The 27,721-nt window shown below is 41.6% G+C and overlaps 1 protein-coding gene and 1 non-coding gene across 2 annotated transcripts in view; one reads left to right on the forward strand and one right to left on the reverse strand.

Moving 5' to 3' along the window:
- Positions 1-7,185: 7,185 nt before the first annotated feature.
- TRNAE-UUC (transfer RNA glutamic acid (anticodon UUC)) lies at positions 7,186-7,258 on the forward strand. Its single transcript has one exon. It is a non-coding gene; the product is annotated as a tRNA-Glu (tRNA).
- Positions 7,259-18,086: 10,828 nt separating this feature from the next.
- SNX18 (sorting nexin 18) overlaps positions 18,087-27,721 on the reverse strand; it is a 26,240-nt gene continuing 16,605 nt past the window's right edge. The window contains exon 2 of the mRNA XM_007469285.1: positions 18,087-18,801. Coding sequence (XP_007469347.1) covers positions 18,548-18,801 — 254 coding nt within the window. The 3' untranslated portion in view covers positions 18,087-18,547. The remainder of the gene's footprint in view (positions 18,802-27,721) is intronic.

The raw sequence follows: 27,721 nt of genomic DNA on the forward strand, positions 1-27,721 counted from the left end.
AATGGAGTGTTTTGCCGGATCCTAGAGAAGAAAACTAGAGAAGCAAAATTATTTCTTTTCCCAAGAGTATAACAACATTCCAGTAAATGTTCATCTTAAATGTTGATGGTTTATGTTTTGTAAATAAATCTGATCATAAGGATTTATAATTTTCTAAGGATTATAATTTGCTTTCAAACAGGAAGCAAATTGGTCCCAATTTATTTATGAATAATGATATCTTTTCTGCAATGATTTGAGGACCTTCTTTTGCATCTACATGTTTCCTTTAAAATTAAAGTCCATTTCTAGACTGCATATTCTGTTCCATTGATCTGTTTAGTTCCGTCTCCATATCATACTGTTACAATTAGTGTAACCTTATAATAAGGCTCAATATCTAGAAGTCGAAGAAATTCCTTTTGTACTCTCCTCTAGGATAGCACACTTTAATTACTAGATAAAGTTTAGCATCATTTTAATAATTTTCTTCAAAAATTTACTGGAGTTTTGATTGTGTTTATATTGAATGTAGAGACCAGAGGAAAGTTGTATTACTTTTTTTTTTTTTTTTTTTTGTGCGGTACGCGGGCCTCTCACTGTCGCGGCCTCTCCCGTTGCGCAGCACAGGCTCCGGACGCGCAGGCCCAGCGGCCGTGGCTCACGGGCCCAGCCGCTCCGCGGCACGTGGGATCTTCCCGGACCGGGGCACGAACCCGCGTCCCCTGCATCGGCAGGCGGACCCCCAACCACTGCGCCACCAGGGAAGCCCTGTATTACTTTTAAGAGTCTATACTTTTAAAAAAATTATATCTCTCCATTTATTCACCCTCTTTAATAGTCTCATAAAACTTCATAGCTTATTTTTATGTGTTTAATGTTTTTTCCTGTGTGTTCAATTTTTGCTACTATTGTGAATGCTATATTTTTTCTCCCTGTTTTATAACTGATTATCATTTGAATATAAGGAAGCTGTATTGAATTTCTTTGATAATAGGTTTTTTTCCATCACAACTGTTATCTTCCAAACCACAGTTGGGGAATGCTACAGAGAGTTTCAGAAAGGGATTATTAGATGTGGTGACAGTATAATTCTTTATAAAAATATGAATTCATAGTAGAAAAATCTGCTTTATTTCACATTTTGATACATTACACTATAAGTTTCTCTGAGCTTGAAACAGCTACTGTTTTCTTATTACAGAACACACCATCCATTTTCATAGTGTAAACACAACATTAAGATCTAATAATGGAGTTGCATATCTCTTTAGAGATTGAACTTCTTTCAATATGCCTTTGTACCTACAAAAAATGGAATCCTAATGCACTCATGCTTGTAAGTAAAAAAAAGAGAGGGTCTCTATATGGTCCATCATTCACTAAAATAAAATAAATCTTAATTGTGGCTATTTTAGAACATATAGAACTTCTAGATCAGAGATAGTATATTTACCCACACCAATCCTATTTCAAAAACCTATGAGGAGATCAGAAGAACGTGCATAGTACACTACCATTTATGTAAAAAGGAGGGACACATCTACACATGTGCTTATAAATGTATGGAATATCTCTACAATGATATATAAAAAACTGCCATCAGTGGTTGCCTCTGGAGGATACAGGTAAGCAGGAGACTTACTTTGCACTGTGTACTCTTTTGTACCGTTTGAATTTTCTATCACATGCGGGTGTTGTATGTACTAATCTCTGATGTTGGAAAGACATTAAAGAACAGTAGTACTCCATGCTAGCAATACTGTGGTGAGAATGAAATGGGAATTTTTTAAATTTGTAAATGGGATATAAGTTGGTACAATTATATTTGACACATCAGAAGCTTTAAAATTTTCCTTTATCTGCATCTCTGCTTCTTTCTGCTGGATGGACTCCTCAAAGCAGAATTACTGCATGTGGTAGGCGGAATCATGTTTCTCCCAAATGGTCCCCGCACATCCTAATTCCTAGAACCTGTGAATATGTTATGTTACATGGCAGGGAGTCAGGCTGCAGGTGGAACTGAGGTTGCTGATCAGATGACTTTGAGACAGAGAGATTATCACAGATTACCTAGGTAGACCCAGTGTGATCACTAGGGTCTTATAAGTGAAAGAAGGGGACAGGAGAGTCAGTGTCACAGTTATGCAGTGTAAGAAGGATTCAACCAGCCATTGTTGTCTTTGAAGATGGAAGGGTCCAGGAGCCAAGGAATGTGGGCAGCCTCAAGAAGCTGGAAAAGGCAAGGAACTAGATCCTCCCCTAGAACCTCCAGCATGAATGCAGTCCTGCCAACACCTAGAATTCAGCCCAGTGAGGGTCATTTTGGACTTCTGGCTTCCCAGACTTCAAGGTAAGTTTGTGTTGTGTTAAGCCGTCAGGTCTGTAGCCATCTGTTACACCAGCAATAGAAAACTAATGCACTATGTCAAAAAAAAGTACTCGTTTAATAAGTGTAAACATTTGAAAAGAATCTAAATGTCCATTAATAAAGGAATAGAAGATAAATGATGCTACATTTATATGAAGGAATATCATACGAGTAAACACTTAATTGTAAAATTTGTTAAAAGTTATGAGAAAACAGTAAGTTGAAAAAAGCAATTTGTAAACCTGTATCTGCCTTCAAGTATAGAAATTATATATGCATATAATAGATATGTCACATAAGTCCAGGGTTCAGCTCCAGAAAAGAGAAATTATTCAAGCTATTTCAAACAGAAAGGGAAATATAAAGAATCAGACCCATACCAAATCATGGGGGAAACTGTAGGAGTGGACTCTCAAGGGGTCTCCTAAAAGGTCAAACCAGCCCTGCCAGGGTTAGAGCTACCTCGACATGGATCACAAAGGGGGAGCATCAGGTGGAGTCCTAGCCTGAGATCGTGCATCCAAAAGGCAGGGGAGGGACTTCCCTGGTGGTCCAGGGGTTAAGAATCTGCCTTCCAATGCAGGAGACATGAGTTCAATCCCTGGTCGGGGAACTAAGATCCCACATGCCGCGGGGCAACTAGGCCCACGTGCCACAACTAGAGAGAAGCCCACACGCCACAACTAGAGAGGAGCCCACGCACCACAACGAAAGATCCCACGTGCCACAACTAAGACCTCTTGACACAGCCAAAAATAAATAAATAAATAAATACATTTTTTTTAAAAAGGCAGGGGAGAGGAGATGGTCCCTTTTCTTATCGCTCCCTTTCTCATGACCACTACATTCTACTGAAATGGTATAAAGAATATTTAAATCTAATGCAAAATTTTTCTGCCTTTATAATATTTTTAGAAGACAAGCCAGAAAGAAACACCAGAGACTCTATTATCATTAAGAACACAGGTTCTGGAGTTAGATGACCTGGATTTAAATCCCTCTGGCCAGTTACCTCACTCATGGTGCCTGAGCACCTTTGCCAGTAAATGGAGTAATATTAGCGCCTACCCCGCAGGGCCATCAGGATGGAATGAGCTCATTGTTGCCAAGCACTTAGCAGGGAGCTTCATCCGTAAAGGAAAACTGCTCAATAAATGGGAGGGATTGTCTTTATAATACTTATACTTATCAGGTATTACTTATCATGTATTAATTTTATCATCAGAAAAACAAAAACCTCATTTCAGAAAAATCCAAGCTGGATGTTAAGCTTCCCCAAATAATCATGGTCTGATGAAAAAAATATATAAATTTTAAAACTTGTTGCCTTGTATCAGGTTCTGTCCTTTGTATATCTGCTTCCTGTTGATAAGGGGAATAATAAAGACACACAAGGTCTATTTAAAAGTCAAGAGTCAAAAGACTGAGTATTTTCATTCTCAAGGCCATTAATTCTATCCAACAAAGGTCACTCTCTATTTGTTGCATTAAAAGCACCCTATTTCAGCATTTGACAATGAATGAGTAAGTTTTGGGGGACAAAGGGAAAATTTCTGATAATCAAAGGGGGTAAAGGAGATGATCAGTTTTCAGTGAAGGTTGATTTACTAGTTTGACTCTTGATCATAGAGCCATCTAAATATGGACCTTTATAACTGATTAAATGTAAACTTCTTAGAGGCCACCCTCTTGGTAGTGGCTACTGAATAACCAGCCTGGTCTCCTAATGAAGAGCACAAATTCGGGCACCACTATCCCTCCTTATGGGACAGGGACCCTGAAGGAACATGCTTGATGGTTTACACTTTCACATAGAGATTTGTCACTTGGTGCCACGGCCTCCCTTTGGGAGAGGCAGCTCCAGATTCTCTTGCCAAAATGAGAATATAAGTCCAGAGCTCTTTTCATTGCCCCATGCTGCATAGGACACCATCAAAGAGCTGATACCGACCAGGGTTCTTGGCTTTCCACGATCAATAGAAATTAACTAGAGGCCAGACAAGAAATTCAGGCAAGGCTTTACTGGGGCCCCTGCTGCCGCAGGGAGGCACGAGAACAAACAACAGTTTCCCTTGCTTGCTGAGAGGCAGTGAGCTTGCTCCTTACATGGGATGAGGGTAGAGGTGTGTCCAGGGGTCAGGCCGGAGGGGTGACTTAGGTGTTTCGCCCACCCCTCTGATGGTGTTGAGTGCAGGGGGCATGCTCAGTACCCTGCTTTTGCTCCCAGCACCCTGTTTTCACTCCAGGCTCTTCAAATGTGGCAGTTGGGTTTTTTGGTCTTTTGTCCAGAATTTGCCTTAACTGCACATGCATGATTTTTAGTCCCATACAGTTTCTTTGTATTTTGTTGCCCGAGGAGAGGTGTGTCCATGTGCAAGTATTGCAGCCCTGCAGCAAAGGGGCCCAGGTCCCAGCCTGTCTCAAAGCCACATGCGGTGCTTTAGTTTATAACGACAGCCATCCTTTTTAATTAATTTTAAAACCTCCATGGCTGTATGAGTCAGGTTTTACTCCTTCCCAATCTTCAGCAAGTTTGTGGGTCCGAAAGACATTCACTAGAACATGAGTAAGTAATCCATGATTCTCACTGAATTTCAGCATGTCATGTTTAATGGCTTGTTCTTTTTCTACATCAAACAATCTCATGGTCCCCAGAGACAAAAAAAGCGTCCAAGCACATGAACTTTAAGGGACCTAAGTGTAAACTCCAATAGGAAATGATTTTACTTTTATTCCTAAATTCCATTACACACAAGAAAAGGAAGTAAGACTAATAATTTAGTCAGCATTAGAGATAAGGACCAAGCAGGAAATGACTTTTTATGTGATGTCATCCAGGGCCCACATTAGGGGAGGAATGGGCAGGGCGAGCCCTTTGTCCCTTACAGATCTTTCCAGCCCTCTCTGAATGAAAGAATGGTACGGGCAGGGGCAACTTTAATGATAAGTTACCTCAACATAGGTTGTACTGCTCTGTGTGACCGTGATGTAGACATTACTCTAATATTGAAACAAAAAAAGAATGAAAAGAGCGAAGGAGGGAAGAAAGGAAGGGAATTAAAATCCTAATTGTTTAGTAAGATAAACCTCAGCTGGGGAAGCCAGTGAATGTTTCTAGGAATTTTATATTCCAGTTAAGTAATTGTGTCCTTGTGTCACTTTTAATATGGGCATGTCTACCTTAGAGAATATTTGGGATGGTGTTCACAGTGCAAAACACTTTCATCTCACTCACGCATCTTTAATTATTGGGCATGAGGGCGCAGGAGAAAGATAAATCTGGCTCAAATCCCAGTTTGTGTGACTTTGGGCAAGTTACTTAGTCTTTTCACCTACGAAATAGATCAATTAATACCTACCACAGAGGGTTGTTGGGAGGATTAAACAAGGTGATGCATGGAAGTGCCCAACAGAGTTGGCACTCAATAAATGTTTGCAGTAACTTTCTCCTACGACTGCTTAGTAGATAACTATTTTTTAGATTTTTTAAAGTTGTGGTAAAATACACATAACATAAAATTTACTGTCTCAGTAATTTTTGAGCATACAGTTTAGTAGTATTTAGTACCTTCCCCTTGTTCTACAGCTGTTCTCCAGAACTCTATTCATCTAGCAAAACTGAAACTCTATAACCATGAAACAAGTCCCATTTCCCCCTCTCCCCAGCCCAGCAACCACCATTCTACTTTCTGTCTCTATGAATCTGACTACTCTAGGTACCTCCTATAAGTGGAATTTGTCTTTTTGTGACCGGCTTATATTAGAAAATCAATTTTTTAGATTATTTTTTGAGACAACAAATTTTAAGAAACAAAAGTTTTGGCAACTGCATGTTATATTGATATATTGCCTGAATAGCTAACTATTTAGGTAAAATCATAAAATTTTTCAAAATAAAGGTGATCTATTATAATGTTAAATCATATAAATTGCAATGGATGAATTTTACACAAGTACAGTCAATTCTCAAATCGCCTACCATGTACTGGCACTTGTATCTTATCCTTTTTACTGTTTTGGAAATTCTTGGAAGTCAGGTAGTACCTGGCATGCATTAAGAGTATATTAAATATTAATGGACTAATTAATAAATTAATAAACCAATGGCTTCAGATCCTATTTTATGAATTGCTAGCAAGAAAATGTCCATAATAGGGTATTTCCCTTCCCATTGATTCTGTGCCACATCTTTACTCATTGACTGATGGTACTTAGAGAATGCAAAATTATTTAAATATTAACCTAAGCAAAACACAGTTTCAAAGATGAAGTAGATGAAAAACACTTGCATTAGTCCTTTGAAATGCAAACTCAATCAACTTTTAGATCACAAACACTTTTGTGTCCCATCAGCTTCTTTTCATTAAAAAAATTTTTTTAAATTTTTTGGCTATGTTGGGTCTTCGTTGCTGCACACAGGCTTTCTCTAGTTGCGGCAAGCATGGGCTACTGTTCACTGCAGTGCACAGGCTTCTCACTGCAGTGGCTTCTCTTGTTGCAGAACACAGGCTCTAGGTGTGCGGGCTTCAGTAGTTGTGGCATACAGGCTCAGTAGTTGTGGCTCGCAGGCTCTAGAGCACAGGCTCAGTAGTTGTGGCGCACGGGCTTAGTTGCTCCGTGGCATGTGGGATCTTCCTAGACCAGGGATCGAACCCATGTGCCTGCATTGGCAGGCAGATTCTCAACCACTGCACCACCAGGGAACTCCCCATCAGCTTCTTAATGTCAATGCACATGCCAGATTTGCTCAGTTTTCAAATTCTGGAGTACTAATTGATTTTTAACAGTAGGATTGGCAAATATTTAAAACATTAAGATATTCAGGCCTTGGGAATTCCCTGGTGGTCCAGTGGTTAGGACTTCAGGCTTTCACTACCAAGAGCCCAGGTTCAATCCCTGGTCAGGGAACTAAGATCCCACAAGCCACATGGCACACAGCCAAAAAAAAAAAAATCAGTACTGGTTAGGGTGAGGGAAATAGGGGTGTGCCAGGGGAAATCTAAACCTTTAAGAGGGCAATTAAAAATTTTTGTGCATTCTCCCCCCACCCTGCTCCCCCTAGCCCTGCAAGTTCATTTCTAGTTAATTTATTCCACAAAGACAGTCATACAAATGTTCAAAGATATGTAGCTATAGTAAGGTAAACAATGGTCACCCAACGATGCCTACAATTTAATCCCCAGAACCTGAGTACCTGTGAATATCTCATGTTCATGGCAGGAGGTGATAAAGGCTGCACATGGAATGAAGGTTGCTAATCAGCTGACCTTAATATAAGATGCTCCTGGATGATACCAGACAGGCCCAATGAAATCCCAAAGGTCATTTAAATGTGGATGAGCGGCAGCAGCAGAGTCAGTGTAGGAGTGATTCGATGCTGGTGTGGGAAAGACTCAATCAACATTTGCTGGTTTTGAAGATGAAAGGGAGCCAGGAGCCAAGGAAGGAAGCAACTTTTAGAAGCTGGAAAAGGCAAGAGAAAGGATTCTCCCATAGAGTCTCCATAGAAAAATGCAGCCCAGCTGATACCTTAATTTTAGCTCAATGAAATCTGTTTTGGGTTTCTGATCCCCAGAACTGTAAGGTAATATATTTATGTTTCAAGCCACCAAGTTTGCGATAAATTTGTTACAGCAACAATAGGAAACTAATGCAACGACTAAAGAAGCTCACTGCAGCATCATTTGTGACTTCCCCCCCACAAATTGTAAACAACCTAAACACCCATTAATAAAAGCCTGACCAAATATTGCATCATTACCACAGGTGGTGAAGATTTTAGTCTTTCATCAAAGAGAGAGCTGTGGGAGATAACCTCTCTTTCTGCTTTTGTGAGGGCTTGCCAATCAATTTAAAATAGAAGGGAGGGAAAATATAGCAAAGAGATTCCAGTCAATAAATTATAAATGCATAGCAAATAGAACACAACACTGAGATTATAGTACTTTGGGGTCACCCAGTCTTATTTCCTTATCACCATCAACCTATAAATATGCCAAGCACTGTGCTAAACATTGGAAAATATAGAGAAAAGAAGCTCACTGACTAGAGAAGGAAGAAGATAAGTATACCAAGTGCAAGACATGGCAAAGCAGAGGAAAGCATGGGTACCTCGCACAGGGAGCTTCTCATGCGGGAAGTCAGGGTGGGAAGGCGGGACAGGACAGCTGCCAGGAGGAAATGCCTGAACCCAGTCTCAGAGGAGAAGCGGGATATTCAGCCAGACAAAGAAGACTTGGAAGGCCGTCCCAGGGGAGGAAACAGCTTACACAAGGCTAGTTGGTATGATGTCCAATGTGGGTGGGGTAGCATCTGAAAAAACCAGAAAACTTTGAAACCCTACACAAGGACTTTTACGTAATTAGCTTTTTTACATTCTCTGAACCTCAGTTTCCCCACCTTCATCATAGAATCATAACATCTTCTTTTCAGGAGAGAATGAAGGGATCAGAGTCTCAGGGCCAGAAAAGGAAGACCTGGCTCCTGGAAGTCCCTGCCCTGTCCTCTTCCCTCCAGGCCGAAGCCCCTCGGCCTCAGGTAGGCTGGAGCCACTTCTGGTTCTTTAAAGCCCTGATGCATTAAAGAAGGAAAACCATTTTGTGGTATATTTTAATCATTTATATTTAACATATTGTTCCTTTTAACACATACAAAATACAATGAAATAAAATTACGTGTTCATTCAAAGTTCAGGACAGAGCATGTGTTCTGGGACTGGAACAGAGATTTGAATTTATATAATGAAGGTTTTCTTCTTTCAATCCCTTCCCTGGTTATGACTCTGTAAGACCTCATGTAGAGGGAAACTTTGAGTGCCTTGGTGAATGAGAAGCTGCAACAGCCTGCCGGTGCCAGGCCCTGTTTATGTTGACTGGAAGAAAGAAAGCCAAGTTGTGCATCAAAATCATCTGGGGAGCTTTTAAAACAGGCTGAAGCCTGTGCCCCACTCTCTAGATTCTGATTCATTTGGTCTAGAGTGGGCTCCAGGCTTCTTAACACTTTTTAAAGTTCCTCAAGTGATGATAATGTAAAACCAGGGTCAAAAAATACCATAAATGAAAGTAGGAGAGACTGAGACAGGAATCCCTTAAAGCTTTATCAACTCATTTACAGATATTTATTAAAAGACAAACAATGGTAAAAAAAAAAACGAAAACAAAAGACAAAGGAACAAATGGGAGCCAAAGGAAGCTTCAGTAAAAAGGCTCACCAAGGACAGACAGTGGTACTGCAGGGGCACCCTGGGCACCCAGTGGGCAGAGCACAGAGTACGGTGCAGGCCGTACTGCACCATGAAGAGCAATGCATGTAGTGTTTGCACATAGTTGCATAGTGGGAAGGAATCCAAAAGAATTGTGAACCATCTGTTAAAGTTTGTCAATTCAGTTTGCAAATATCACGTGACAGCATCCTGACCAGGCAGTTAGGAGGTCCCCAGGGTGGATGGAGAGGCAAGCGCTGGGCCCTCAACCCCTATGTTGGAGACACCAGCACTGGTCAGAGGTAGCCACCATGGTGACCAGGCAGACATCACTGTACCAAGAGAGAGACAAGATTCTCAGGCCGTGACCAGGATAGCCAACCTACTGCTGTAATACAGATGCATGCACCCAGAATCATGGGTCAATCAAAGTCAATTTTCTGTGTCAGACCTCTAGTCAGACTCTTATACCTGGGGACAGTGATGGAGGGGCCCCTAGGGACTTAAATAAGAGTGTTCTCTGAGAGCTGAGTTACAAAATCAATGCTTAATAGAAGAGCCATGCTAAGGAGAATGAACGGTCCTGAAATCAGAGCGAGACAGATGGTGAAATTATAGAGTAAGCAGTTATCTAATTAGAATGGGTGGTCATCCGCCATATGGGGGCACAGGAAACAAGGAAGGCACTGTTCCTGGGCTTGCTAAGCTCCGTACTGGGGATGTGGCGCCCTGGTCAGGAGACTCTACCCAACTGTCCTCAGCCTCCGCTGCCTCCATTTTACTGTGGTCCCCACTGTGTCTGGATTATCGCAAAGCCTCCTAACTGGCCTCTCTGCTTCTGCCTTTGCTGGCCCCAGCGAGCAGCTAAGTTACCCTGTCAAAACATGAGGCGGATCATGCTCTTTTCCCCTCAAACCCTTCATTGGCTCCCATCTCACTCAGAGTTAAAGACAAAGTCCTCCCAACAGGGCTTCCCTGGTGGCGCAGTGGTTGGGGGTCCGCCTGCCGATGCAGGGGACGCGGGTTCATGCCCCGGTCTGGGAAGATCCCACATGCCGCGGAGCGGCTGGGCCCGTGAGCCATGGCCGCTGAGCCTGCGCGTCCGGAGCCTGTGCTCCGCAACAGGAGAGGCCACAACAGTGAGAGGCCCTGTTGATGCTCTGGAATGTTCTTCCCCTGCGTATCCACAGGGCTCACTCTCAAGTCCTTCAGGTCTTTGCTTCAGGTTGGGAGGCCTGTCCTGACCACCCATATTTAAAATAACAAATTCTCCCACCTCTCATGACTCATTCCCAACCCCAATTTATTTTTCTCCATGCCACTTATAATCATCTAAATATCCTATATTTCACTAATACATTTGATTATTATGTCTCCCCACTAGAATGTAAGTTCATGAGGGCAGGGATTTTGGATGGTTTTTGTTAACTGCTGTATTCCCAGTGCCTAGAACAGTGCCTGGAAAATAGGCATTCAGTAAATATTTGTTCAAACAAATGAATAAGCATCCAGGATATCTCTATTGTACCAATGGCTTCATCAAGTTTTCGAAGGTAAGTGACTCAAAGGTGTGTTGATGTTGGGGTAACTACCTTTTTCACAGCAACCTTTTGATGATGATTTGGTTTCCCACAGAGTAGTAAAGGAGAGAGGATGTGCTGGTCAGAAGGCGTGTGGTCTGGTTCCATTCAAAGTTTTCGTATTGAAGGAGTGAAAGAACCAGCATGGCAACTGGTGACTTGTTCATCTTATTTAGGGCTTCAGGCTCCCAACAGCTTCCATGATGGTGAGTTCCTGGTCTTAACCTGTGAGACCCCCTTGGCCATCCACTCGGAGGCCAGCTTTCCTCTTGATTCCTGGAGCTCAGCTTGTGCCTTTCAAACTCTGCCAGCCGTGTTTAGGGAGAACACACAGCAGCAAACTGGCATATGTGGATCTGACAGTGAAAACGATGGCTGATCACAAGGGGCTGGGTAGGGAGTGACGTGCGACCGTGGGTCCTGCTGCCCAGGTGCTGATTCGAATTGGGCAGGCTGCGTGGAAGCAGGCCCGCAGCTGAGCAGAGCCGGTCCTCCTATGGCCGACACCTCTGTTCTCCTGGAACCAGAACACAGGTCTGTCTTTGTGGAAAACAGCCCTCACAAGAAGGCCCACTGCTTGTGCTGGTGGTGCGAACGCAGAGTTTTGGGCTTTCCTTTCTTTCATAAGATGCAATTTAGTGTGATTCACAAACCTGGCAAGTCCCAGAGGTCCTGTTCTCCAAGCACAGTCCTCCTGCACTTACTTCCCAGGCCTCGATCACGGCTGGGTCCCAAGGCAGTGAGGACAGGGGACAGGGCTGGTCCTCAGAGGGAATATCACCACCACCTCCTCCTCGGCTCAAGCACTTGCGCCTCTCTTCTCAAACAGGAGTAACCCGAGCTGTGGGGTCAGTTGGCCTGGGTTCAAATCCCAACTCTGTCTCTTTCTGGCTGTTGCGACCAGCACGGAATGTCTGGAAGCCTCAGTTTCCTTGTCTGTAAAATGATTTTGTAAGTGAGTTCTGTAGATAAGATAATGTACGTAATGGCCAGTTATAGTACCATACCTAGAGCAGAATACACACTTGAAATCTAAGTGGTAGGAAAAAGAAATCCATCTCAGCCCAGGATCCATGCGTGCTTAGTTGCTAAATGTCATCACAGAAGTGACAGGGGTGCAGAGAAGGGACCAGACACAGGGATCAGAGCACTGTGGAAGGTTTCACAGGGCAGGGTGGAAGACAAAAGAGTAACCTGTACCACAGAAAACAAGACAATGGTTTGGTCATACATTTCTCGACAGTCTACTTTACCCATTCTGGTAACAGTACACTTCCTAATAATGCTGTTGGATTTCAACAAGGAATAACACAATGAAGATTGATTTGCTCACTACTGTTGAGTCCATTGTTCACACAAGAGTGTTCCTTCTACGTTTGGATAACCTGCTTCCAGGTCTCAGAGGCGCTGGCACAGAGCTATGGCTCTATCCTCCTTTGTCTATCTTTTTTTTTTTTTTGGCTAGTCCCTCTGTCAATTTTAAAATTTATCCTTAGTTATTTTTATTTTTAAAACAAAAAATACATTCAATCATTCAAATTCAAACATATACAAAGGCATGTAAATAAAAATCTCCCTCCCACCCCTATCCTCCGCTGCCCAGTTTCCAGAACCCAAAGCAATGTTACCTTGTTACTAATTGTTTGTCTCTACTTTTAGAAATAATCCAGGCATATATAAGCAAACATAATTGTTTTCTCTTTTATTCAAAGGGTAGCATATAAAACATTGTTCTGCCCTTTTCTTTTTGTCATGTAATTTTTCTTGGGAAAATTCTGTATTGGTATCTGAAGATCTTTGGGGTTTTTTTTAGACGATTGACGCCTACAGTTTTTAATTCTTCAGATAACTGTGCAATTTATCATGGGATCACCTGTCAGCATGGGTACCTAAAAAGTCAAATTTTCTTCCCATGGATTCTAGAATAGGAGCTACTAAAAAGCACCACATGTTAAGAAAACTGCCTATTTCCCCAGGATTACAGGTTTCGCTTTCCCCATAGGTATTTTTGTTCAAATACAGGACAGCAGACGTCAATAAAATCATTATTAATTTGGTAAGCAAAAACAGAATTCCAAGCTGTCTTCAGATATTCTGGTAGAGAACAACTTCCTGAACATACTGGTATTTAAACTCTTTAAGAGCAAGTTGGGAGACTTATGGAAAAGGGCTGATCTCTGGAGAGCTGAGCCCCTGCCCACCCCAGCAGGAGAAACTTGGTGGGTCTGAGCAGCAGTGAATTAGGCTTTGAGTCAGAATATGCAAGGATGCTGTGCCAGGGTTCTGGAACCAGGATGGGGGTTTGGACCTGAGGCCGGGCTGGATGGGGAGAGCTGGCCAAGACAGGTGCCAAGGTGAGAGCGCCATGGCTGACAGTGGGACCTTCCGCCTGACAGGGACCGGAGCATGGATTCCTTACAGCTGATGTGAAGTTCTTATTATTTAAACCCTTCATCTCATCCCTTCTCACATAATCACAGGAGATCTTTATTGTTCTTACTCTTGCCATGCATTGGGCTCAGGGCGTTTCATATGTCATTCAATTCTTGCAGTATTTCTGAGAAGTGGATACTCTATCCCACTATAGATAGAAAACTGGCTCAGAGAGATTAAGTGACTAGCTCAAGATCACACAACGTTTGGGAACATTGCTATCATTTATTAAGTACCTACATCTGGTATTTTTATCACTTCCTATGGTTATTCAGAGAGGGAGTACTGCCAAATAGTTAAGGACTGTACATACTAGTTAATCTAATACTCTCTAATAAAATCTAAGTAGGCCTATCATACAAATGAGGAAACTGAGGCTCAGAGATGGGTTGGTGAGTTGCCTGAGGTCATTCAGAGAGTAGACAAGCTAGAATATGACCCCTGGGTCCAATGTGTTGCCTTTCTCACTGATATGCTGGGTCAGCTTCCCCACTATGCTCACAGAGAAGTCCAGCAACTCAGTAGTTAGTTAAGTCCTGAAAGCCATTTCCTCGAGTGACTGAAAATTTAAACCACTAGAAAAATAAGATCTGATGCGTCCGACCATTTCAAACTTAGAAATCATTTCCAGATAGGCTGATGGGACCCACAGCAAAGGAACACCATACACACACCTTGTGTGTTTCTATGCCTCTTTTCACCCAAGGAAGTTGAACTGCCTTTAATAAAACAGGCCACTTTTGGAAGCTCCATCTCTGCCACAGGAATGATGCGATTGGGACATCCTAGGGTCAGGACCAAGTAGGAGGAACTGATGATCCCTAGAAAGGCTTTAGCTATGGTCCAATCCTAGATTAACTGCCCACCAACTCAGAGGCCTGGGATAGCAGTGAATCCTCAGCTGGGTTTTTCCATGTTCCTGCCTCCAGACCCCTAGCACAGCACCCTTCTGTACTCTGCCTAGAAATCTACTCCACCCACCTCAGACTCACCAGAGCCTACCACGTGGAGAATTGTTAGAATTCTAACAATTCTCCACGTGGTAGGTAGAAGCAACCTGTGACCAAGGGGAACTTGTCATGGCTGATTCTGACCCTGACCAAGTGGAATTAAACCTGTGGTTTCCTTTCTTCCCTCAAACACCCTCTAAGAGAACCTCTCCTTCTCATGCCCCACCCCCTAATCCCAGGCCACAGCTGATTTGTCCAGCTTGGGTCAGGTGTCCACCACTGGCCCAAGGAAACTTATGAACTGCAAGATGGCTTGGCCGTTTTAGTTGTATTAGAAGGTGCTGAGAAAGCCTAGCCACAGGAAAAGAATAAAATAGACCCATAAAGAAAAGAAATTGACAAATTAAAAAGCCCCACGTAGAGGGGCTTGTTCTTAGTACTTAGTCCCAAAAGATGGGACTTTTGGCCCCGTGTGGGGTTCGCCAGGTTCCGGTACCCACCCGTGACCCTTTACATTTTGGATCAGGCTGGTTTGAGCTGGCAGCCAACAGCATCAGTTTCCAACGGAGACAGCGTGTGAAGTGCTTTCCTTAAGTACCTACTATGCGTCAGGTGTTGGGCTCACGACAACTATTATTTCAAAACATCTCACAATTTACTGCTATAAGCTTAATAGTTACTGAAGTTACTAACATAAGCAGATACTCAGTGGGACCACCCAAATGGCTTATAGATTTAAATTTATCAAATTTACTACAGAATTTCATGAACAATTTATATGGCAACTGCAGATGGAAGCTTAAGACAGTGAACTCACTCTTCTATCTTTCTGTTTAAGTCTTTCACATTAAATAAATGCCTCCTTGACAACTGGAGAAAAATAATTATAATATTCCATTGAAGCTGAGAAATAAAGCAACCTTTGTTTATTTTTAAAAGATAAACATGGCTGATCTGCACTAATCATAACATTTTGAAGGAAAAAAAACAATATTCAAGATTTTTAGCCTGTAAATAAATAGTATCCTGTTTTATTTATTCTGTTAGCCAAAGATAAGGCTGGAAATGAGAAAATTGGATAATGCTTATGGATTTAAAAGTATCAAGACATGGTATTCGATTCTGAGGAAATAAAGGCATAAATGGAAAAAAATGGCTTAGTAATAGAAAAAATGAACTTAGGAAAGAATGACATTTAAAAGTTTATACAATAAACTTTACATGCTTGACTTGAGAGACTAAAACATTTTTTCAAGTCCTTAATGATGAGAACAGCAGCAAAATTCAAGACAATTAAAAATCGGCATTTAAGAATCTGCTGTATTGTTATGAATAAATCTAAGACAACTGTATCAGTGAAGCCTAAGAAAATCCCAATTATGACTCTATTCAAGCCAAGGAGCACTGACTTTCCATTTCATTTTCAAACTTGCAGCATATAAACGACTCTGTCTCTAATTAAAATAGCAAAGCCAAGCTCAAGTGCATGCCCTCCTGTTCTAAATACATCATATATCTGAAGTATAAATTATAGAAATAAAGACAAATAATGGCATGAAGGGCATGATAGTTTATTTTAAAAAACTGTACCACACTGATCATAATGACCAGCATACACATTATGATGGCTTTTCTCTTGGGTATTAACATTGCAGTATTTTTGTATACTGAAATGTTTCAATAGGACCAAGAACGTTAGAGATATAAAGATCTTAGATGAAAATGAACACTAATAATTCCGGTGTCCTACCCCACAGAATTAATTTAAACCCCTTATGAATCAGTGGCATTATAATGTTATATAGTTATGAAGAATGAAAGTTCTCTTCTCAATAGGCAGCATGAACTTATACTTCCTTTTTCTTTAATCTTTAGTTTTTATAATTTAAGCTATGTCCACCCTGGCCAAAGCACAATCATACAAGACACCTCAGATAATTTCAATGCTACCATTGCAAAGTTTAGTGATTTTTACTTAAACAAACAAAATCAAACCACTGCCAAAAAAGGATGGAAGTAAAACTGATTTTCCAATCATTTGAAAAGCATAGTGCTTATCTGTCCAATACAGACTCAAACTTAAATTAAATGCTATCATTATAATCTCCAAACTTCTGCAATAAAATTAACATTTATATATATATACACACATATATATATATACACACACATATATATATATACACATATATATATATATATATATGGGTTTTGTTTATAGAACTGTATTTTGCAATCAACAAGAGAAAGTTATTTTTTAAAGAACAATATATTTGGTTACAGTTCCACATGTTGGTAGTAGAAACAAAGCCACATGATGTTAAATCTGGCTCTAAGTTACCTAAGGTACAAAATTTTGATCAAAATTATGATACTCTGATCTTAAAAATTCAACCCATGTGAGATTATTTTTTAGAGTAAATGTGCTGTTGAGTAATCATTTCAATAACCTTCTCTTTGTATGACTATCTGCAAATTGACCCTTTTCTTTAATCAATGTGACTCACCAGCATTTCAAACTGACCTCTTTACTTCTATGTTACCATTTTTATACCCAGGGATTTCTGAGGCAGCATAAGTTTGACTTCATTAAAACCAGTAAATACTTTAACCTTGCAGTGACAGTTTTTAAATCTGTAAACTCAAGAATCACATTATTGAGCTCAGCAACTATAAAAACTTTGAGATTTTGGCATTTCTAACCAGAATCTCTTTGTGCTTTTTAAATTAAGCTGCTTTTGAATCGTTTTGGTATTTATCAGCCATCATATTTCCCTTATAATGATAAAAGAATATACTTAAAGTAATTTTTATGGTTAAATGTTCTGGGGGCTTATCAATACTTAAAAACAGAAACAAAAACAATTATTTTTTTCCGTCAGCATTTGGAATAGTAGAAATTATTTCTGGTCCCTCCTTAGATCAACCAACGCTACTTTTCATCACGTATAACACTGAATTTTACAGACATCCCTGAAAAGTTTTTGATAAGTAAACGAGTGAATCACAGTGGAGTCTCCATCAGTTGACAGTGTAGATCCAGTAACAAAAAAAACAAAACAAAACAAAAATTACACTGAATGTTAAAAGAAAATCTTCAAGCTAAAAAAAAAAAAGAAAAGAAAAGAAAACCCTCCTTAGAATTAAAACCGAGTGTGTGTTGTCACTGATTCTGTGCTCGTCTCCAATTGATTAGACTCCTTCTCTGGGTTATAAGACATGTTCAATGAAATCTCCACACCAAGTTTCCAGGACACTTGAGTGAAGAGGCTATGCTACTGTAGCATCTAAGGGAACAGAGTGGCACCGTTTTCTTCCCTAACAGACACCACATCCAAAGATGAGCACGCGTGTCCCTCCACTGTGCTCACCAGCATGTATCAGGAGACAAAACTTGCTGGGCAAACTGATGACAGCTGATCCTCCCACCCCGCCCCCAGCATCAACAGGAGGTTCCCAGCAGTTTGTCATTATGTGCACTGGCCTTTCACTCTTTCAGTCAGAAAAGTTGTGGTTACTTTAAAAAGGGGGTGGGGGCGTGGAGAAATGAAAAAACCAAGAGTCTAAAGGCACAAAGTCGCATAGCTGCTCTAGTTGGAGTTTGTAAACAGAGAATAAGTTGAATTTAGGTAATCCCAATCTGTGAGAGTAAAAAGGCATCCACAGCAGGCTTTTATCCAGCCAGCTTCTTTGAGACCCTTCATGGGTTTTGAGGTCTACAAAGTATGCACTAAAATACCCATACTTCAAAAAGCAATAAGGCAAATAGTATAATCATTATTCCAAAAGTTACAATGGTAGTGTAGGCATACATAGTATAATTTAGTTACAATGTGTGGTACTGTTTCTATTATATAACCATATTAACTGCTTCTTTCCTACATAATTATATATTCAGCCGAGTTTCAGTTGAACACAAAACCATCCTTGTACCACTGCTGACAGTTGGCAATAGCTCTTTGATAGCAGTTTTTATTCTGCTGTAGAAATTATCCTTGAACTGAAAAAAAGTCCATAATCCAACCTCAAGTCATTAAACACTATCATATTTGTGAAGAGCCTCTTCCAACTTCTGCGTCACTTTTTGGAAAAATATTATTTGTTGTTGTAAGAAATGCTGCATCTGTGATTTAAAGTCTCTTACTCGAATTTGATGGAAGTGGTGAATTTCTGCCAAAGTGGCAAAAGAAATAGTGTTACAGCGATCCTGAATGCCATCAGCCTTTTGGATCTCCATCTTCCCTTCTTCCACGTGTCGCCTACTCTCCTTTACTTTGGTAAGAGCTCCTGTAGTTAAAACAAAAATTAATTAAAAAATATATATGTATCCCAGTGGTACAGCTACATAGTAAACAGAATGCTGGGCATTATAAATACTTGCCTGAACTATTTTAAAGTCCTTTGGCGTTTAAAGGGTTGACTATAATCACTTATTAAAAAAGAAGAAATCTGGTAAAGTTTCTGAAAACACCTCCATTGCTGCAACTTCAGTTATCAAAACCAGCTTTTGCCATTGACCAAGTAGCTATAGCATGTTTCATCTCTTGCAGGCAGAGAAACTATAAACGACAGATATCAAACTGCAAGGAATTGTCCCTAAAAAGACAAACTAAGCAACTTTGCAGTTTTAAGAGAAAAGGTGTGACACCATTATATACACATATATTGAGAGACATTTATAAAGGGGAGAATACTGCATGCATGCCTGGTTTTGACTCCACATTCTATCAGGAGACCCATACCTGCAGCATAATGGCCCTGTGAAGTAAAAATTTGCCTCCTTTTCTTTCTTTTTTTTCTTTTTCGGCCATGTGGCATGTGGGACTTAGTTCTCCAACCAGGGATCAAACCCGTGCTCCGAGCTTCATTAGAAGCTCAGAGTCCTAACCACTGGACCGCCAGGGAAGTCCCTAGCCTCCTTTTCTTTAGGAGCTGTAAAGATCAGTGAGTTTTGAGTCTGCCCTAGTGATGATCTGGGAATGAAGCCAGAGGGTGTCATAGCCTCCAGTCAAGAAATGTCACCAGAGGGTGTGTGAAAGGAGGAGGGAAGAGCATGGTTCTCTGTGGCAGGTGCCATATGAGGGCAGACCCTCCCGTAGAAGCACAGTCATATGAAAACACGAAAGGCTGAGGATGCTTAGGGGGTAGGAAAAATAAAGACTATTCATGGGTTCGTAAAAATGATAAAGCTCAGATCACTTGAGCACAGCCAGCTCAAGAATCCAGAATACCTGACTCCACGTGGCACCCATTCTACTAAACCATGATGAAAGACAGAAACATCTAGGACACCTGGCTTGGTGGTCTACGGACATGGTGATGCTACAGGGGGGAAAGGTAGCCTGTTTAGAAGGCAGTGGGAAAGCTGAGCGACTTTGTTGTGGAAATGTTCGGTTTTAGCTGATGGTGAAATATACAGGGGAAAAGCCCTATATCTAAATTTCTTCAAATCTACAAAATAATATAGAGTAAACCTGGTATTAAATACAACGCTTAGAGCCTAAACAGCGTCTTTTTTTTTTTTTTTGGCACAGCTCAAAGACCCGAGAAATTAAAACCCACCGACAACAAATGTTATAGCTACATATGTATGTATGTATATTTTCATTTATTTATTCTAAAGAAGATCTTTACCCGAAAAGCAGGAGAGCCCTGGAGCAGAGAGAATACCCTGCTTCCCCTGTGACCACACAGCGGAGATGCCGTTCGTGTTAGCAGAGCTACAGGAAGACCCCTGACCCATTCCCCTAAGAAGCCATCGCCCGGAAAATACAGCGCTGTTAACATTTTCCCCATGGCGGACGGGACTCGGGAAGCAGTGAAACCTGCCTGCTTGTGGTCTCAATACTAAACAGAGAAAGAGCGCTCCCCCTCAGAGAGAGAAAGTAACTTTTTGTAGCAAACTTATGTTCATTATATTTGTACAAGTGTCCTGTCCCGGTCTATATGTAAAAATTGAAGTTGAAGAGACCAGGAAAGCATGAGACAGAAAACTAAAAAAGAAAAGAAAAATATTTCAAAAAGATGGCTGAGAATATGAAATTTATGTTTCAAATGGTTGAGAGTGAGAACAAGAAGTCAAGAGAGCCAAGTCTCAGGAGATCTAACTGTTCATGTGATTCGGGGCCGAGGTGCCGGGCCCACCGTGTGAAGACAGAGGACAGGCACCGGCGCCCTGCCCCCGCAGACTCCCAGGCAGCTGTGCAGCAGCTGTGGCCTGTCCTGCGAATATGCTGCAGGTATTACTTGTTCTAGTTACTAGAGTCCAGCACAGAGGAGTTCGGAAACCTGGCCCTGAGCTGTGCCAATGTCAATGAACCTGCAGCTTGTCAGACTCCAGATGAGATCGCCATATTCTCAGAAATGACATTCTATTACACAGAACTGCAGACTGCAGACGTGCATCCATAAAACCAACTTTACAAATGAACAAGACAGAAGTTTTCACAACTTGAATCACATCGGCATACATTTTCAAAACTCCTGGACACGGTACAAGTATTAAATCTCTGCAAGGTCTGAAGGCCTTTTGGCATTTGACACCTTTAAGCTTTCTGAGTGTACATACTAAAGGAACCGAGAATTTAAGACTCACTTTTCTCCCAACTATAAGTTTATTTACTAAATAACACAGAGCCCCAAACAGTTGGGCTCTGGGGCTAGAATCTCAGCTTGTTTACCAACATTTATGGAGGGTCTAACGTGTAGAGCACAGAGCTGGCACACGGGGGGACTCACAAGAAATGTTCAAGTCCCCACCCTCCGGAAGCTCTCGAGGAAATCACCTCGCAAAGCACACTGAGGACAGGCACATAACCATGACATGAAGTGAAACAGGACCACAAAGCACAGAATTCTGCATAGGAGCTGAATATGGCTTTCTCCAAGATAACGTGATTGTGTCACAAGGGAAAGTGCTCGGAGGGCCTGCTACGTGCCAGGCAGTGCTGTGGACAAAGCAGGGAGGAGGGGGGAGAGGCAGGGAACAGGCGTAGATAACAGTAAATGGTAGCGGCCAAAAATAGTCACAATATAGGCGAGGCGCTTTCCGTGTACCAACTCTAACCCTGCTGCTACTTTGCAACAGACATTACTACTATTTTATGACAAGGGAACTGAGAAAGCCACCCAACCTCTTTGAGCCTCTAAGTCAGCGGTAACCCAGTAAGAGGCAGAGGAGATGGGATCTGAGTGTACAATGACTTCAAAGCAAACACTACAAATATTCAGAAAAGAAACTGGAGCCTGAATAGGCAAAAAAGCAAGGTGGGCACTGGTGAGCAGGGTGCAGGGGATAAGGGCTGGGCCACTGAGGATCAGCTATCCCGTCTCCTCCCCTTGACCCCAGGCATCCCCACCCCCTGCCCCAGAGCTGGGGCTCCCGCACTGCCCTTCTCCCTTCCCACCTTCCTTGCAGGTCCTGGACTTTTATTCTGACATGCAAGTCAGAAGACCTTGTGAGTATGTAAAATAAACCATATAGGTTTTGAAAATTTCCCTCTGGAATCTTACGAACCTCATTCAATTCACTAATGGTACCTGCAAAGCCTTTTAATATTTATAAGATGTCTGATTTTAATATTTATAAGATGCCTGATTTTCTTATCTTTGTAGCATATGATTAGGATGCCACAAAACATCGAAAAAGCAGCACATATTTCATTATTTTGAAAATCTAAGCTCAGACTTACATGGGGGAGGGGGGCCTCTCTTCCCCTGCCTCCCCTACCCCGACTTAGATCCTACTGGAAAATTATATAAATTAAGAACTACCACCAAAAATAGTAACATACAACCCCTGGATGGGCTTTGCCTTCGTTTGCTCTAGTGCAGTTGGACATCCCAGCAAAAAATTATTTTGCAAACTAGGAAGGACAGAAAAAATCACTGAGCAGAGTAAGCACCCAAAGGCCAATTTTACTTGGACTTTTGGTTTAACGCACTTAATGCAATTCAAATCCATTAGCATAATGCATCAGGATTGCAAGTAGCAAGGAAATAGGAGGAGATATAAGATATGTTTTTTAAGAAGAGACATACTTCCTATTTTAGGGACTATTTTTTTTTTTTTTTTTTTTTTTTTTTTTTTTTTTTTTTTTTTTTTTTTTACGGGCCCAGCCGCTCCGCGGCATGTGGGATCCTCCCGAAACGGGGCACGAACCCGCGTCTCCTGCATCGGCAGGCGGACTCTCAAGCACTGCGCCACCAGGGAAGCCCGGGACTATTTTTTGATGTGACAAGATTTACATGCCTGAAACCATTAAAAATCTATACAAGGCAGCATATGTATCAAACAGCATTCTATGAATGTACAAACTCTGGTAGAAGAGTGAGTGCTAGGTGTAATCAAAGAAGATCATGTCTCCACAAAACGGGACCCACGAATTTAGAGCAAGCTTTAAAATAACAACAGCAACAACCTCTTTTAACTAAAATGTAGCTAAACTGATTTTCCCCCAGATCCACCTTCAGAAGAAAAATGATTAACAATAAAACAGGCTGATAGCAGTATACTTTTTTTTTGGCGGGGGCGGGGGGCGCGCTGCACTGGGTCTTTGTTGCTGCGCGCGGGCTTTCTCTAGTTGTGGCGAGCAGGGGCTACTCTTCATTGCGGTGCGCGGTCTCCTCATTGCGGTGGCTTCTCTTGTTGCGGAGCACGGGCTCTAGGCGCGCGGGCTCAGTAGTTGTGGTGCGTGGGCTCTAGAGCGCAGGCTCAGTAGTTGTGGCGCACGGGCTTAGTTGCTCCGTGGCATGTAAGATCTTCCTGGACCAGGGCTAGAACCCGTGCCCCCTGCATTGGCAGGCGGATTCCTAACCAGTGCACCACCAGGGAAGTCCCAGCAATATACTTTTTGAAAAATCGTAAGAGTTCCTGAGTTGAGACAGCAGTCCAGTTCTTCTCTAAGCAGCTGGCTGTTAAAGTTCAGGATGACAACCCCAAAGACCTTCAACGCCAAACCCCCCCAAAAGAAAGTTATCTTTTGTAAAATATTATTCAAAGTTTAAAAAATTATTTCCTTTAAGAAGAAAACCATTTTGCTTTTAAATATTCACCTTACAATCCTCTGGTTAGTTCTTCCTATACATTTTAACAAACACTAAGGGTTTAGTGTGTTTGCTTTCTTATGAGAAAGATAAAGTCAAGTCCTTCAGTGAGCTAATTATGGAAGTTAATTAACTGGTTTACTGTCTGAGGGTGAACAGGAGAAAAAAAAAGTGGCATCCTTTAAACAGCTCAAGCTATCCATCTGAACATACAGCATGGGTGTCTAAACACTTGGGGATTGACAAACAGAACTATTGGGTTGGGCAAAAAGTTCACTGGGGTTTTCTGTAACATCTTAAGGAAAAACCTAAACGAAACTTTTGGCCAATCCAGTACTTTCTGGGGTTTCCCTGAAGCTTCCCTCTTACCCCGCTTCCACCCACTGCATTTCTAAATTCTGGGTTCTCTCAAGATCAAAGTGGGTACATACTTTTCCAATAGAAATTATATTACAAACATTGGTTCGAGGTAAGAAAAGTAGTTTAAGTGATAGAACTAGCACTTGGGTTTTGTCACAAATGGCGTATTCTCGCAGCCTGCCGATTCTCAAACTGGGAATTATCTGTACACGCTTCTATGTTTCACATATTTTCATACTTAAAATATTAAGTATCACAAGGAAGGCAGAGATAGCCACATTTTCAATCAGGTTTAGCTTCTAAGGAGTGAGAGCTGGAGAAAGAAAACTACTGGAGCAGAGTTAGATCACTACAGACTTGCTACTTCTAAGATAGCTTAAAAAATTAATCTGTAGCTTAAGAAACAACTGCAGAGGTACAATGTAACCAGCTGTAGAGCTGTAACAAAGCATTACAGCATATTTTGAAGTACTCTCTCAGCTGTACTGCATTTTTTACCAAACCCAAGAGGAGTGTAAATAAAAGCTAAAACCACGGCCCAGAATCTAAAGAGCAAAGGGAACACACATTTTTATCATGCAATCGATAAAAAAACAGGCAAGGGTTTTCAAAACCTGTACTTTTTATGTGGCTAATTTAGAAGGTATCTATGCCCTGCCAGGTCTCTCCTCTCATAAACATCACATTGCTATCTTGCTTTCATAACAGAAAAGGAAAATCAAAGAATTAAGGGAGAGAAATGATAAAATAAAGCCTAAGATGAAAAGTAGTTGCTGTTGTATTAAACAGAAGTCCCCATAACACTCATGGGTAGGGCAGTGGTTTTAAAATGAAAGAAAATTAGTGTCAAACACATAGCTAGTGGGAAGCAGCCACACAGCACAGGGAGATCAGCTGGGTGCTCTGTGACTACCTAGAGGGGTGGGATAGGGAGGGTGGGAGGGACATGCAAGAGGGAGGGGATATGGGGATATATGTATATGTATGGCTGATTCACTTTGTTATACAGCAGAAACTAACACACCATTGTAAAGCAATTATACTCCAATAAAGATGTTAAAAAAAAATGAAAGAAAATCAAAAATAGGAGAGATCAGAGGGAAACACATTTTAGAATGGGAACCTAAGTACATAACTGTAAAACTGTCTCTCAGGCTAAAAGACGGACATTATATGGAATAATATATGGGCAAAATAATATTTTACTATGAAAAGAGAATGGTGGAGGCAAGTATTAAATTCTGCCATTAAATAAGAAGGGGCTGACAACACAGAGCAGTATTATATTCTTCATTTAAAAAAAAAACAGTAACAAGACAAAATAACAAGGAGGTAACAAATGAAAAATGGTGCAGCCTCCCCAAGTTACACAACTGAAAATAAACTCTTAAAGTGTATTTGAAGTATGGGGAAAAGTATTAATGAAAGTGGGGCAATATATTTCCACCACACGCATGACTTTGCTCCCAAACAGGCAAAAGCAACCCAGCTCCCATTCAGGACACTGGGCTGAGCTGGACACATTTCAGGTGTTTCTTCCTCAGAGGGTGGCAGAAAGGAACACAGAGACAGCCCCTCCTAAAAAGGCTTACAGGCTGAGAGGGAACCTTCAGCTGAACACTCAATCTAATTATTAAATCAGTTGGACAAATTATTTAAATTTCTCCACAGGATAGAAGGTTCACCCAGGAACTGATCACCCTAAGCCTTTATTCCAAAGGGTGGAGCAGGAACCCTGAGGACTTCCTTCTCATCCAACACTCCGTCCTGGCAAGGCACCAACTGGGGAAGCCGGGAGAGCTGATTCCTCAGTGAGAAGGGCAGAGTTGGGTCCCAGATTTTTTTTTTAATGCACAATAAGGGCTTTAGATGAGTTTTTGGTACAGTTTTCTCAGTCTCTCTAACAAGAGGCTAAGTGACTTGTCCAAAGTCCCACAGCTAATTCCTGGCAAAGAACCCACCCACCCTTCCTACCTGCCTGCCAGCCCTGCCACTTCCCACTTAACATTCCAGGCAGGGCCTCTGCTCCACTCTGTTGAAAAGGGTCCTTCCTTTTCCATGTTTGGAGAGGTAAAAGGAAAACTAAACCAGTATTTCAACTTTGCTTTAGGACCTGCTATTAACAAAATCTCCCAGACTCCTTTGGCATTCTTAGCTGACTCTGTACATGCAAAATTCCTAACAGGTTCATCTTTATACTTATCGCAATTGCCCAGTCTCAGAGAAAGGCACTTTGCCTGCTTCACCACCACCAAACCCAGCAGAACTCATGTCCTAAATTCACTCCCAGCCCTCTCCTACCATCCATCTGCTTGGTATCTTACAATGTGAGCATAGTTTTAAAGTATGCTCAGGCTGGAATGAGCATCCTGCTTCATAATCCGCATGCACTCAATTTCAGAGGAATATTACACGTTTGTGGTGAACATAAAAACATAAAGAAATCAATCATATGACAAAGTTCATTAATATTATAACCTTAAAGGGCTCAAACTCAAACAAATTCATTTTATAGATTAATTACAATCCAGGAAGTCAGCACCATTTTTTTCTTTCTTTTTTTTTTAAATTTATTGATCGATCGATCGATTGATTGATTGGCTACGTTGGGTCTTCGTTGCTGCACACAGGCTTTCTCTACTTGCAGCGAGCGGGCGCTACTCTTCGTTGTGGCACGCGGGCTTCTCATTGCAGTGGCCTCTCCTGTTGTGGAGCACGGACTTTAGGCGTGCAGGCTTCAGTAGTTGTGGCACACGGGCTCAGTAGTTGTGGTGCATGGGCTTAGTTGCTCCGCGGCATGTGGGAACTTCCCGGACCAGGGCTCGAACACACGTCCCCTGCATTGGCAGGCGGATTCCTAACCACTGCACCACCAGGGAAGTCCCAGCACCATTTTCAAAAGCATCATGTTATTTACACAGCATGCCATTAAATTATGTACACCAGTAAAACTGTTTAGGAAGCATTTTATTGCCATTTTGGTTTTTCTAAAATGAGAGCAGTGAAGCTCTGGTGTCATCTCGTCAATTAGCGCATTCTAAGAACCCACTACCAGCTGAACTAAAGCACATTAGCAAATACAGTCACACTACATTAAACTCTGCTGTAGCGTTTGCTTCTGATTTACAGAGAGAAAGCACTTTCCTGGCAACTTCTGACCCAGCAAAACTAGACGGGGGCAAAAAAACCACTGCAATGCCTCAGGCATTTTAACCAGGGAGGCCCTAAATTCAACGGAAGAAGCTGTCCAGCTTCCTTTCAGTTTCCCTGGTTAAGACCCTCTCCTCCACCTCCCTCAGCCCCCCCACGGCTTGCTGGCTGCTCCAAACGCTCCCAACCCACCAGTTTCTGCACCTGAACTTTGCCTTCCTTTCTTCAACCAAATCTCTTATTCTCAGTATGCTTTGTCCCTCCTCAGACCAATTATACAAAAGGCCCAGGCACTAAGCAACAGGGATCCAAAAGCTACATTTTCTCCCTTAAAAAAAAAAAAAAAAAGAGCATTTTATTTAATTTTGAAATCATGAATGTGCCAGAAACATTAACTAGATTCTCTGTCTTCCCAGGGCCCTGCCCCAGAAAACCCAGACTTTGGTGTGAGGGACAGAACAGGAGACAGGCTGAAGGGCACAGCAGAAGTTGCCCGAGACTGGACTAGACCTGTTTTTCTTCATTCCCTCGTATGCGTAAAATGTTGAAAGAGAATGCTAATTTGGTCAACGTGGCCTACTTTGCTCTTATCCTCTCATCACTGGTACCCACCCCTCTGGGTCCCTGCTAACTCCCCATTAACTCTTTCCCC

Source organism: Lipotes vexillifer, unplaced genomic scaffold (genome assembly GCF_000442215.2).
Source record: "Lipotes vexillifer unplaced genomic scaffold, Lipotes_vexillifer_v1.1 scaffold810, whole genome shotgun sequence".
NCBI lineage: Eukaryota > Metazoa > Chordata > Mammalia > Artiodactyla > Lipotidae > Lipotes > Lipotes vexillifer.